Below are 14851 nucleotides of genomic sequence, written 5' to 3' on the forward strand. Positions count from 1 at the left end.
GACAGGGGCTCCAAAGACCACCCTCCTGCTCCCTCCACCCCTATGGTCCCTCCCGCTGCCACCACCATCCCAGGCCTCGAAGCTCAGCTAAGGAGCAAATAGCCCAAAACACCTCCTCTGCTCACCTGCTCTGGTGACCTAAGATCTTCCCCAAAAAGATCCCCCCTGAAGGTCTTCTTAAGAAATACATCTTTTTAAGAAGTGATTTTCAAGGCTCATGATCCATGTCTTCAAAGAAAAGCTTAAAAGAAATCTGATACATAAAACAGATGACAAGGGACCTCCTCTGATAGAATGAGACAGGGGGCTGGATCTCTGCCCTCTCTCGTTCCACTTTCTAATCCCCAAAGTGGGCACCTCTGAGAAGCCTCTATGCTCCATGGAGTGAAGTCACTGAGTCACCCAGGAGGGAGGCCATCGAGAACCAAGAGTGTTGAGGGACATGACACAGGATGGACGTGTTTTGACCAACTGGGATAGTAGCCTAAAGAATGGGGAGAGATTTATTGGAAGAAAGAAAGGGGCCCAGAAGGAAGAACACGGAAGGCACTGACTCTTCCCCACCCCGACCACAACTCCCCAGGTAAGGGCTCTGATTCCTCCACACCCAGTCCAATGCCTGGTCCAATCCTGTGGTCCTATTTTCTAAATAGTTCTCAGATCCATCAACAGTACCACACTGAACAAGGCTTCCACCATCTCTCACCTGGATTATTCCAGCTGCCTTCCCCCTGGACTCCAAGTAGCAGCCAGAATAGACTTTTCAAAACATAAACTGAATCATGTCACTTCCTGGTTAAAACCCTCTAATGGTTTCCAACTCAGAAGAAAATCCATGGTCTTCACCACGGCCCACGAGGCTCCTCCTGACTGGCCCCAGGTCAGCCCTCCATCCTCCTCAGTTTCACTGGCCTGTGAGCTGCTCAAACACACCAGATCTTCCCTATAGCAGGCTGACCCAAGCTGTTCCCTCTCCCTCAGCCCCTCACCCTGTCTTGGGTGGTTTCTTCTCATCCTTTAAATCAACTTAGGACCCATCTCCTCTGAGAGGTCCTCAACTACTGCCATCACAGGCTTCATTTCTTTCAAAACTCTTAACACAACTTCTCCTTTATTTCACTGAATTTTATTGGTCTGTTTACTTGGCCTGTGTCTGTCTCTCTGACTATAAGTAATGAGGGGAGAGACCATGGCTCATTAATGCATTCATGGTGCCTGGTACATAGCTAGTGCTTAATAAATGTCTGAGGAATACATAAATTGATGAACTGATGGATGGATGGATGGCTGAACTCTCCTTGCCTCACATAAGGTTGTCACTTTACACACTCAGAGCCACCGTGTCATCTGACTCCCATAATGCCCCATAAGAGAAGCAGGCAAGGAACTGGTAGCTGATTTGACAGTCAGGGAGAGAAAGTGAGGCTCTGAGAAGTCGATCCATTCATTCATTCGACCATTACTTCGTTTGTTCCATGTTTACTGCACACCGAGTGGAGACAGGGATGTACAAGGTGAGTGAGACATGCCCCAGCCCCCAAGAATCTCACAGACCAGGGGCACGAGAAGACAAACGGCACATCCTAGGTCAAGGCTTTGGTTTCAGGCACATCTGTGCTTGAATCCCAGCCCTGCCACTTTTGTAGAGGAATAGCAGCTTCTCTGAGCCCCGGTCTCTTCATCTCTAAATGGGGATGTGGGTGATGGTAATGTGCTGCCGCTGCTGCTGAATGCAGGTTGTTGTAAGGATGGAAAGCATTTTTTGAGTGCTTATTAACAGGGGTTTGGTGGTTGTGGTTGCAATCTTGTATCTTTTCAGTGTGATTTCCATGACATGATCCTCTCTCCATCTCAGGCAAAGCTAGATCCATCTACCCACCCCAACCCCTACACCCGTAAAACCCAAGCTGGCTGATACGTAAAATGCCATTAGAGAAACACCTATAGCTATATAGGGAGCCAACTTGTTGCACTTTCAAGCAGCAAAATGTAGCCCATGGATGGTAAAGTCACTCAGAGAGAAAGCAGCAAAAACAATGTGTAGCCCCTCAGGGAATGAATGAAAAACTCCTCTAGGCATAGACACATTCAGCTTTGACCTATTAACAAAGCAGAGACCATAGGCCTAACACATTGACATCTGTGGGGCAATTGGGTGGAAAAGAAACAGAGTCAAAACAAAGACATCTGCAAACATGTCTTAAATATTTAACCTTTTGAAACCACTCATGCATCTGTGACAAGATATATTCACATGTATCATTGTGGTAGGATGTGTCAACAGAACTCTGTCCTCCCATTGAAAGCAAAAACTCTAGTGACATTAAAATGTCTCTATGCCTGCCTTAATTCTGGTAAAAGCATTATAAAGAATCCAATATTTCAGTTAAAAAAAAAACCCAAATCCATATTTTCTTATAGCAAATAAACTATAAATAGTTCCCAAAGGCTAGGAAAACGGTATAAAATCTAAGAGAAAGGTAGACCAAAAAAAAAAAAAATTCTGAAAAAAACGATGCAAAATTATATGATGATGATGACGGTAGTAAATTATGGAATACTTATATATGCCAAGGGGCTTCCCTGGTAGCTCAGATGGTAAAGAATCCACCTGCAATGCAGGAGACTCATGTTCCATCCCTAGGTCGGGAAGATCCCCTGGAGAAGGGCATAGCAACCCACTTCAGTATTCATGCCTGGGAAACCCCATGGACAGAGGAGCCTGGTGGGCTACGGTCCATAGGGTCGCAGAGTCAGACACGACTGAAGTGATTTAGCACGCCCACACGCACATATGCCAAGCATGGTGCTAACTGTTTGACTTATTCACCTCATTTGATCCACAAGGCACCCCTATGAAAGGGACAATATTATCCCTACTTTATGGATGAGGAAACGAAGGCACAAAAAAAGTTGGATGACAGCCCAAGGCCACAGAAGAGTAAGTAGCTGAACCAGGATTCACAGACAGGCCTGTCTGGCCCCAGAGCCTGTGCACAGAAATTTTGCCTCTTCCTAAAACACTAACCTTTCACCTTTGATAAATCACAAAGCTCACTGAAAATCTCATGAAAGATATGTACCCTACAAATGAAAATTAACCCAAATTTTACAAGCAACCGAAGAGTTCAGGGAGGTAAGTTCCCTACAGGAGGCCTCTGTGAATTCCCATTGCTGGCAAAGATCTGAGAGCAAGTGCACAAGAGAAGGAAACTGGGGAAGGAAAGCCACACATGACTGACAAGTCCAGGGGACTAGATGACACAGACAAGCATATATTCAGACAAACATACAAGCATGCACACGGCTCTATGCAGGTCACTAAAAAACACCTATGGGACTTCAGTGGTTAAGAATCTGCCTGCCATCGCAGGGGACATGGGTTCAATCCCTGGTCCAGGAAAATACCACACGCTACAAGGTAATTAAGCCAGTGCACAACTACTGAGCCCGCAAGCCACAACCACGGGAAGCCCATGTGCCCTAGTGCCCCTGCTGTGCAACAAGACACACCGCAATGAGACGCCCAGACATCGCAACTAGAGAGCACCCGCGCTTGCCACAACTAGAGAAAAACCACGCACAGCAATGAAGACACAGCACAGCCATAAGAAATGAACACATTAAAAAAAAATACCTCTGAAAGGTCAAAACTCTGATGCCAACCATGGCTCAGCCAGTCCTATTAAGACATCTTCACACAAAGGTCATTAAGAATCGGTCTCTGCCTTATCTTCTGGAACTGTGATCCAGCCAAGACTTGGCCGGACTTGAAAGGGCCCTGCTCTTCAAGAATCAGCAGGTCAAATCACTTAGAGCTTGGGAACAAACATGTCCTTGTGTGAAGCCTGATAAACCATACCTGCCTGAAACACTTTCCCATGAATCCTGGATTAGCAGAATTCAAAGGCTGCCCCACCTCCGAAAGTTCAAGGAGGGAGCGAGACAAAGACCTGGGAGGCCCCCAGGGCCTTCAGAGACTGCATTCCGGATATGCCCCTTCCAGACCATGGAGTTGGATTCATTCCTTGGCACCAAAGAATCAATGGAAGCACCGATATCAAAGTTCACACCCACCAACAGGCATGACAAATTTCACCGAAAAGATGATTCCGTTTCCCTCAAAGGTCCAAGAAAAATAAGAGCCAGGACAGTCGGCTTTGTCTTCTGCTATCACCAGCTACACGTTCTGCCCTCTGAGAAAAGGTCAGCTGTCACTTGTTCAAGGCATCCGACATTTCAGCAAAGACGAAAACGGGACCTTTGGCAACTGGAACTGGAGCTGAGGTTCACAGTATGAGAACAGGAAGGTTGGAGGGCCCTGCAGCAAAATGCTGAGCCTGCCTGAAATCAGGGCCCAGCCCAACCCCCACCCCAGCTCCCACTCCCCACTTAAGACATTAACCACCCCATGAGTCCAAATCACCCCCTCTCCCCGACTCTTACATTGTAAAGCTGTGGGAACACCACAGCATGATCATGCCAGGACGGCACCCCATCACAGAACATGGAGTGCTAGGAACCTAACAGATGACTGGGGCTTCTCTAAAATACAGAAAAAGCCTGAGGCCCACAGGATAGGCTTTAGAATTGAGGGAGCCATTAAATGAGATAATAAGTGAGAAGTCTGGGCTAGAGACTGGAAAATCCTGAATACAGATGAGCTCTACAGCAATCTCCTGATACCCTTTAAGCCTCATTCCTGCATGCTAAGTCACTCAGTTGTGTCTGACTCTTTGCCACCTCCAGGCTCCTCTGTCCATGGGATTCTCCAGACAAGAATTCTGGAGTGGGTTGCCATGCACTCCTCCAGGGGATCTTCCCAACCCAGTGATCAAACCCACATCTCTTAGGTCTCTTGCATTGGCAGGCGGATTCTTTACCACTAGCGCCACCTGGGAAGCCCTCAAGCCTCATTCTGGGGCAATTAGGGAAAGAAAAGGGGGCTGAGCAAATCATGTAACAAGCATGTTTAAAGCCCCCAGGCCTGCTTTCATGCTCTTGCTCACTTAAGACACAGTGTACTTTCATCCTGCACCCATCCTTCTCTCCCAAATCTCTGCATGTTTGGATCCTTCATGTCACACATTTCTGATACAATAATGTCAACTGACGTGGAGGCCATCCCTGAACGCCTTGCCTAAAGGGACCCCACACCCTCTCCCTCAGATCCCCCACTGTAGTGAAGGTCACTCAATGCTGAGTGCCAACTATGACCAAGGCATGGCACTGGCACCATGGAGTGACTCTCCCAGACTTCAGCCGTAACACCTAAAAGCCTGCCAGGGCTCGATAATGTATTCATTTCCATTAAGTCTAATGTACAATCCCTGTGAGGCATTATGGCAATGCCATTTCCTGACCAGTAGGACATGCCCAGCACATGTCCAGACACTCAACAGACAATACCTAGGAAAACAAAAGTGCTGACTCATCCCCCACCCGTCTCAACCAGCAGGGAATGCAAACCTAGACCATGAGGGGCACTGAAGAGAGGCGAGGTTTTGGGCCCACTTCTGAGAATCCGTCTGTCCTAATCATCCTAAGAATAGATATATTAAAGCACGCGATGAAATACAGATACTAATGAAGTGGAAAGAAAAAAAAATACTAGAAAAAAATAAAAAGGAAATATTCGAGCCAAGTATGAGATCATTAGGGGTTTCCCCAGTGGCTCAGTGGTAAAGAATCTATCTGCAATACAGGAGACTCGGATTCAATCCCTGGGTTGGGAAGATCCCCTGGAGGAGGGCATGGCAACCCACTCCAATATTCTTGCCTGGAGAATCCTATGGACAGAGGAGCCTGACAGGCTACAGTCCAAGGGGTCACAACAAATCAAACACGACTGAAGCAACTTGGCACACGCACTCGTGAGATCATTAGAAAGTTTTCCAAAATTGTAACGATATACAAAAAATGCTTTTGATGGTACTGCTAATTTTTCAAAAGCAAAATAAAAATTATATTCGGTATGCAAAAAAAAGAAATACCAATGCTGTCACTCAGAATCTCTTTTCCCTTCTTCATATTTCTCTGAACTTTCAAATTTCCTGCCATGTGCTATTTGCATCTTATAAGTAGAGAACACAATGCATATGATAGGAAGAGAAGTTATTCAATGGAGGCCAGAATAGATAACTAGTGGGAAGTTGCTATAATAGCCCTGTGCTCTGTGATAATCTAGAGGAGTGGGATGGGGGTGAAAGGGAGGGAGGCTTAAGAGGGAGGGGATATATATAGTTATGACTGATTCACGTTGTTATATGGCAGTAACCAACACAACAGTGTAAAGCAATTATCCTCCAATTAAACGTAAATAAAATGTTTTTTTAAACTTTAATGTTGAGATCCTGGAGAGAACATCACAGGGTTGTGATGTTGAATTTTGAGAGTTCTTTACATGTCCTGGACACAAGCCCAACTTCAGATTTTCTCCCAATCTGTGCCCACCCCCACCCCATGTGGCCCTGTTTTTCATTCTTTTGCCAAATAAAACTTTGTTCTTCTTTTTCAGAATTGTTCTGGTTATTCTAGTGCTTTGGGTTTTCAATATTAATGATAGAATCAGACTGTCAATTTCTAAGAAAAAGTCTACTGGAATTTTTCTTGGGATTGCAATTTGTAAGGAATGCATTTCTTAACAATATTGCACCTTCCAACCCATGAACACGTGTCTCTCCATTTTTTTTTTAAGGTCTGCTTTGATTTATGTCATCAACTCTGTAGTTTTTGACACAAAGACTATTCAGGAACAGGTTTTGAGGGATTTATACCTAAGTAGCTTATTTTTTGTGCTACTGTAAAATATAGTCTTCATTTTAATATACAGCTCTTAATTGTCAATATACAAATGCAATTGATGTTTGTAGTTTCACCTTCTATCCTATTGTCGACTTAAAAAAAATGCACAACATGAGAGTTGCAAGTTAAGTTTTATTTGGGGCAATATGAGAACTGCAGCCCAGGAGACAGCACCTCAGATAACTCTGAGAGACTGTTCCAAACAGGGTAGAGGGGAAGGACAATATATATGTGATTTTGGTAAAGGGGGACTACATGAAATCAAGCACGTCTATTTCTTAGAAAGCTTCTTGTGGCCACCTGTTGCAAAGAGCCAACTCTTTGGAGAAGACCCTGATGCTGGGAAAGACTGAGGGCAGGTGGAGAAGGGGGCGACAGAGGATGAGATGGTTGGATGGCATCACCTACTCAATGGACATGAGTTTGAGCAAATTCTGGTAGATAGTGAAGGACAAGGCAGCCTGGCGTGCTGCAGTCCACGGGGCCACAAAGAGTTGGACACGACTTAGCAACTGAACAACAACAGTAATCAAAGAATATACTTTGATTTTTTTAAGTTTGTTTTATGGACCAGAATATAGTCTGTTGGTGAATGCTTCATACAATCTTGGAAACACTGCATTCTACTGTTGCTGGGTAGATTGTCCTGTACAGGTCAGTTGGTTCAAATCAGTTGGAAGTGTTGTTCAGCTTCTCTATGTGTTTGATTTTTCTGTGTACTTTTTCCATCAACTGAAAGAAGAATGTTGGTTAATCATTGGTTAACTTGTTAGTTAATCAAAGAAATCTCCAAATGTAATTGTGGGTTTCTCTATTTCTCTTTTCATTTCTGTCAGATTTTCCTTCATGTGATCTGTTGTTAGATATAGACATGTTTAGGATTACTATGGCTTCTAGGTAAACTGACTCTTCTATTATTATATAATGTCTCTCTTGATCCCTGATACAATATCTTGTTCTAAAATTTACATTGGTTTGATATTAAGATAGCCCCTATAGCCATACATATATATTTCCTAATCTTTCAAATTTTTCTTTTTAATCACACTTATACATGCCCACAGTTTAATGTCCTTCAGACACTGGTTGCATCCCCAAGCTGTTATCTGTGCTTCTGACCAACCAGCTACAAACTGAAGGTTCCCATGACCCCCTTCCTTAGGTTTGATTAACCGGCTAGCACAGCTCACTGAATTTAAAGTAACTCAGTTCATAAACTCAGTTTACAAAAGGATATGATAAAGGATACAGATGAACAGCCAGATGAAGAGATGCAGGGCAAAGTCTGGGATGGTCCCAAGCCCAGGAGCTTCTGTTCCTGTGGATCTGGGGTGCATCAGCCTCCTGATGTAAATCTGTTCACCAACCTAGAAGCTCTCCAAATCCTGTACTTCTGGGATTGTATAGGAGGCTCCTCAATTTGGCATGATCAATCATTAACTTCATTTCCAGTCCATCTCCCTTCTCTCGAGGATGGAAGGTGAGGCTGAAATTTCCAACCTTCTAATCACGGCTTGGTCTTTCTGGTGGCCAACTCCTATCCAGAAACCACCCAGGAGCCACCATCCAGTGTCACTTCATTAGAACAAAAGACGCTCTTATCGCATTTATCACTTAGGAATTTACAAGGGTTTTAGGAGCTCTGTGCCAGGAATTGGAGGCAGAGACCAATATACCTATTTTATATTATCTCATGAGCTCAAATGAAGCCCATTTATCCAGTCCTCTAGCCAGAATAATGGAGAAGGGAATGGCCACCCACTTCAGTATTCTTGCCTGAAGAATCTCATGGACTGAGGAGCCTGATGGGCTACAATCCATGGGGTCACAAAGAGTTGGACACGACTGAGTGACTAACCCTTTCACTTTCACATGACTTGGCTTCCATGGTGGCTCAGACAGTAAAGTATCTGCCTGCAATGTGGGCGACTAGGTTTGATCCCTGGGTTGGGAAGATCCCCTAGAGAAGGAAATGGCAACCCACTCTAGTATTCTTGCCTGGAGAATTCTATGGACAGTACAGTCCATGGGGTCGCAAAGAGTCAAACACAACTGGGCAACTAACACTTTCACTTTCAGCCAGAATATAGAGGAAATCTTACGGAGATTTTGTAGTCCAATGTGCTGCACACTTTCAGCACAGGGGCTCCCCAGGAATCAAAGAAGAAAACCTAAGGGAAAAAAGGAAGTTTATGCCTGAAAAACTTTACCTCCTTCCCTTACCTATTATTATTTACTCTCAGAGCTTTGGGGTATTTTCCTTTTATATTCTGTTCAGAGATTTAAATTGTGATTAGTGGGCAATATAGCAGGTGGTTGGCTTACATCATCTTGGCTCATGCATAGCCAAAGAGCTCATGAGTTCTTCGTCAAGACAGACCACATGCTGTGACATAAAACAATACTCAATGAATGCAAAAAGTTTAAATACATAACCACAATATCATTAGTTAAAAATCAGTAACAGATCGATACATTAGGAGACATGAGGATGATTCTAAATTAGACTACAAACCTCTAAGTAACTCAAGGGACAATGAAAGCAAAAGGAGAATTGGAAATGTTTAATTTTTTAATTGTTTTATTAATTTATTTTTGGCTGCACTGGGTCTTCGTTGCAGCATCCACGGGCTTCTCTTGTTGCAATGCACAGGCTCAGTAGTTGCAGCACACAGGCTTAGCTGTCCCGAGGCATGTGGGATCTCAGTTTTCTGACCATTGGAAGGTGGATTCTTAACACTGGACCACCAGGGAAATCCCTGGAAATTTTTATAACAGAGTAGTAATGAAAAGACAACATACCAAGAATCAAAGGTAACACTTGCCAATATAGTCCTCCCTTACAGTCATTCTACCCCTCTTCTCTCCTCTAGGACTAGGACTTCTGGGATCCAATAGAGAAAACAGAGGGAGGTGGCAGCATTTGCATCAGAACTGGGGTCTAAAAAACATTAAATCCAGTGTCATAAGTGAAAACCCCAGAAAAAATAACTCATACAAAAATGAATTTAGAGAGAGAGAGAGACAATTGGAAACAGGATGCCCCCAAGTTGACCTGGTTCATTGTGACATCATCATATAGAAGCCGTCAAGGGCTGGCACTTACCCAGCCTCCTGTGGGGCTAAGTCTCAGCCAGACTGGAAAGGGCCTACCCTCCAAGAGTCAGCAGGTCAAATCACTGAGAGCTTGAGAACAACCGCATCCTTGTGTCCCGCCTGATAAACCTCATCTGAGTGAAACACCTCCCATGGATCCTGGATTAGCAGAATTCAAAGACTGCCACATCTCCTAAAGTTCAAGGAGAGAGAGACAAGGAGCAGGAGGCCCCATCAGAGGTTGCATTCCGGATATGCCCCTTCCAGAACATGGGGTTGGGTTCATTCTTTGGCTCCAAAGAATCACTGGAAACACTGAAATCAAAGTTCACACCCACCAACAGATGTCACAGATTTTCACGTAAAAGGTGGTTCCATTTCCCTCAAAGGTCCAAGAAAAATAAGAGCCAGGACAGTCGGTTCTGTCTTCTGCTATCATCGGGTACACCTTCTGCCCTCTGAGAAAAGGTCAGCTGTCATTTGTTCTAGGCATCGACATTTCAGCGAAGACGAAAATGGGATCTTTGGCAACTGGAACTGGAGCTGAGGTTCACAGTTCGAGAACATACTATGGAGGTTGGAGGGGCCCTGCAGCAAAATGCTGAGCCTGCCTGAAAGCAGGGCCCCAGCCCAATCCCCACCCCAGCCCCCACTCTCCACTTCAGGCATTGAGTCCAAATCAGCCCCCATCCCATGAGTCCAAATCACCCCCTCTCCCCGACTCTTACATTGTAAAGCTGTGGGAACACCATGGCATGATCATGTCAGGATGCACTCAATCAATCACAGAACATGGAGTGCTAGGAACCTAACAGATGACTGGGGCTTCTCTAAAATACAGAAGAAGCCTGACACCCACGGCATAGGCATAGAATTGAGGGAGCCATTAAATGAGATAATAAGTGAGAAGAAGTCTGGGCTGCTGCTGCTGCTGCTGCTGCTAGAGACTGGAAAATCCTGAATACAGACGAGCACTAGAGCAGGCTCTTGACACCCTTCAAGCCTCATTCCTGGGGTAATTAGGGAAAGGAAAGGGAGCTGAGCAAATCAGGTAATGACCCTGCTTGAAGTTCTCCTGAAAAAGCAGTTCTAGCTCAGGGTAGCACGGAGCACGCCTCTGGGCCGAGGCTCATATTTGTTTCCCTTCACTGGTGTCCAGCGCAGGAGTAAAACCTATACTTGTCTCCCGGGGCAGTTTTCTCTGCCTTCAGCCAGGAATCTTTCCTCCCACCTCTTGAACTAGTCAAGTTCTTACCCATGTCAGGTTCTTTGTACTTTTCCAAGCCCCAGACCTCTGCAGGCCTGGACCCCTCATATTTCCCCCATCAGGGATAAAATGTCACTCATCACCTGACACCCTGTCCAAAGAGAACTCACTCCCTCTCTCCATCTTTTTTTTTTTTAATATCACTATCAGAAGTCAACCTATTAACAGTGTCCCCCACTAAGGTGTGAGCTCCGTGAAGGAGAACCTGTGTGTCTGGCCCACGACCTAGTCCCCACAGCCTACCGCAGTACATGGCAAAGAGAAAGTACTCAGTGATATCCACCGAATGAACGCAGGCATGAACACAGGCCAAGGGTCACTGAGAGCATCACACTTTTCTTCAGGGACAGGAAAGAACTCACTGACGATCCCATCTCCCTGGCTCACAGCAGAAAGTAACAGTGGGTTTGGGGGGAGATTTGATATCTATTAATAGCAAGAAGATTTGAGTTCAGATCCTAAATCAGCTGGACTTCTTGGTGTCCTGAGGCACATACATAACCTCCTCTCTAGAACTCAGTGTTCCATCTGCAAAAAAAAAAAACAAAAAACAAGGGCATGGAATGGGCTAGACCAGTGGTTCTCAAACCTGGGCCACTCGCCTGGACCATTTGTGGAGGCTTTTTCAACAAATTTCTTCAACTCAACCCTGACTTATTAAAGTATTTAAGAGTTAGGGAAGGGAGGATCCAAGAATTAAAACTTTTAACAATGACCCCCACCCCCAGATGATAATGATCCCTGCAGGGACAGCCGGTTTTCTCCACTAGGAAAAGAGGGCAGGGCCAGGCCCACACCTGCCCTGAAGACTCCCAGAGAACCTTCCAGATGCTCTGCCCAATGCAATCCCAACTAGTGAAGCTTCCAGAACCAGCTTCATTTGCTTCAGACCCTGATCCATGATCATCCACTCATCTGTGGGTAGGTTGGCGAGTGTCAGTCTCTCTCACTTGGACCATCAGCTCCATTAGGGCTGGGACCCTGTGAGTTGTACACCCTTCTACCGCCTCCAGGAAGAGTGTATATGTGTTAGTCGCTCAGTCGTGTTTGATTCTTTGCAACCCCATGGACTGTAACAGCCTTCCAGGCTCCTCTGACCATGGAATTCTCCAGGCAAGAATACTGGAATGGGTAGCCATTCCCTTCTCCAGGATCTTCCTGACCCAGGGATCGAACCCAGATCTCCCGCATTGCAGACAGACTCTTTACTGTCTGAGCCACCAGGGAAGCCCCCAGGAACAGTGCCTGGTACAATATATATTTGTGGCAATATAGGAATGAGTGAGCACACAGGTCCTTTATGGTAGACAGCTGAGAGGCCTAGAGAGGCAAATATACTCAGAGAATCTCCAGGAGAGGGCTCACCATGATGTTACTACCCAGCTCAGTTGGACTCAGAGCCCTTTATCATGAAGCAGCAGATAATTAGCATGTTACAGGGGACAAAGACTGCCCAGTGAGGGGCACGTAAGAGGCAGACAATACTAGATGAGTGCAGGGGAATTTCATGTGGCTGGAGAGCTGCTTAAACCCAAGAGAGAGGGACCGTCTAATCCCTTTGAACTGAATTCTTAACCCAGACTCTTTTTTTTTTAATTAAAAAATTTTTTATTTATTTCTTGGTTGTGCTGGGTCTTCACTGCTGCATGTGGGCTTTCAATAGTTGTGGTGAGCAGGGGCCACTCCCTACTTGTGGCGCACAGCCTTCTCTGAGGGGGCTCTCTTGTTGAGGAGCACAGGCTCTAGAGTGCAGGCTCAGTAGCTGTGGCCCACGGGCGGGGTTGCGCCGAGGCATGTGATACCTTCTGGGACCAGGGATCAAACCCAAGCTCCCTAGAGCCCCTGCTCCGCAGCAAGAGATGCTACAGCAATGAGCATCCCATGCACTGCCACTAAAGAGTAGCTCCCACTTGCTGCAACCAGAGAAAAGCCCAGACAAAAAAAGATAATTAAATGTAAAAAAATTTTTAAAGCTAACAGGCCTGTGAAGATTAAAAAGAAGGGAACAGTTACTTGGCCTGCAGAACATCTCAGAAAGACACAGACATCAAAACCATTAGCAGGTGCTGATCTTGGAAGTCAGCCTGTATCACATCACCCTTATCAGTAGGCTTGGATGGTGTCCCTACATGTCCAAAGACTTTTCCGAGAGACACTGGTCTATAAAAATGGGATGGCGCTTTTCCTCTGACAGATCGGAGGCAGAAGCAGGAGTAAGGCACCTCCTGAAAACTTGTGCCCACCAACACCAACCGATCGGCACCGGACGAGGTAAGAACTCTCAATAAACAATACACAAGAGAAAAGGTCAAAACTCCAGGAGGGAAACAAGCATAGGCCAGCTCGTCAAAGGATAGATGACTTGGGTTCTGTGTTTTGAATCTCTTTCGCCATACCACTTTCCGGCTAAAACGTACATTACTCTGCCTAGCGCAGTAGGTGTTAACAGGGGCCTGTTAGGCAACTGCTTTTAAAAAAATGGGAGATTTATTACTAGAATTATCAGCAGGCTCCTCTCAAGACAATGTCTAACAATACTGCCATCAACTCAGTCACAGGCACAGAATTTCTTATTTTTCCCTCACAAGACACTTACATGTTTCCTGAGACACTAATTCTAACTCCTCACTGATGAGGATAAAATTAAAAAATAATGAAGAGGTGAGTTTTTTCAAAAGCCAAACTTATCCAATGTGAAAGATTGTCAGTGGATTCCGAAATGTCCTTCCCAACATTTCTGCAATAGCAGTTCTTCCTATGGTGTTAGTAAATAACAGGCAGCTTGACTTGGGCAATGCCAGCACATGGCGAAAATTGACAAGCCCAATTTTACAAAACTTGACTGATTAGGAAATCCAAACAGAGAGGAGCTCAGAGTCTACTTGCTTCACTGAGGGGAAAGGCCCCAAGACACAAACCTCCATGTTACCTAAAACATGAGCAAAGGAAAAGACAATAGACTCCTGGGAACAGAGGAATCTGACCAGCAGGGGAGGGAAGTAATCTCCACTGGGTCACACAGCTGAGCTCAGAGTCAAAAAGGGCTCTCCTGCCTGGGTCTAGACCCTGCCTTCTCATTAGCACTGAGGCTCCTCCGCTGCAGAGGATGATAATAATATTGTCTGGTGCCAGATTCGCTGGGAGAATTGTTGCAGATGAAGGGCTTAACACAACTGACCAGTATGAACATGAACCAATACTCACTAAGGAAATACCTATGGACACATCCCAAGAAGTAGAGTGGAGACTTACGCAGCTTACACATTCACAGTCACTAAGGCTGCTCAACGTCAGCCAAGAGGAAGATGCCCCACAGCCAATGGTCAGCGGGAACATCCAGTGCCCTGCCCACAGGAGGGCCCCAAGAAGTGGATGAATAGGTTAACTTAGTCATTCAATACACACAGGTGAGCTTCCTACATTATGGCTGCCACCAATATCATAGTGTGGACTGACCAGTGCCACCATCAGACAAAGCCAGCGGCTCTCCCAGAACAAGGGAATGGGCTTTAAAAAGAGAGAAGCCCCGAAATGGTCTCACTCATAGGGAGATGACTCCGGCCTTGGTACACTGAGCTAACACGCTAGGATAGCCCAGTGACCAAGTGAGTGGAGGCTGCCAAGCCGAGGGCTGATTCCTGGGGTGGTTTAGTCCTGATCAGGCAAAACTACCAGCTGGGGGCA

General features: G+C 45.6%; 1 protein-coding gene across 1 annotated transcript in view; it reads right to left on the reverse strand.

The window, feature by feature from the left end:
• Positions 1-6922: 6922 nt before the first annotated feature.
• The window catches only part of CDK5RAP1 (CDK5 regulatory subunit associated protein 1), a 65275-nt gene continuing 57346 nt past the window's right edge, over positions 6923-14851 (reverse strand). The window contains exon 15 of the mRNA XM_010811446.4: positions 6923-10093. Coding sequence (XP_010809748.1) covers positions 10031-10093 — 63 coding nt within the window. The 3' untranslated portion in view covers positions 6923-10030. The remainder of the gene's footprint in view (positions 10094-14851) is intronic.

The sequence above is a fragment of the Bos taurus genome, chromosome 13, assembly GCF_002263795.3.
Source record: "Bos taurus isolate L1 Dominette 01449 registration number 42190680 breed Hereford chromosome 13, ARS-UCD2.0, whole genome shotgun sequence".
Lineage (NCBI taxonomy): Eukaryota > Metazoa > Chordata > Mammalia > Artiodactyla > Bovidae > Bos > Bos taurus.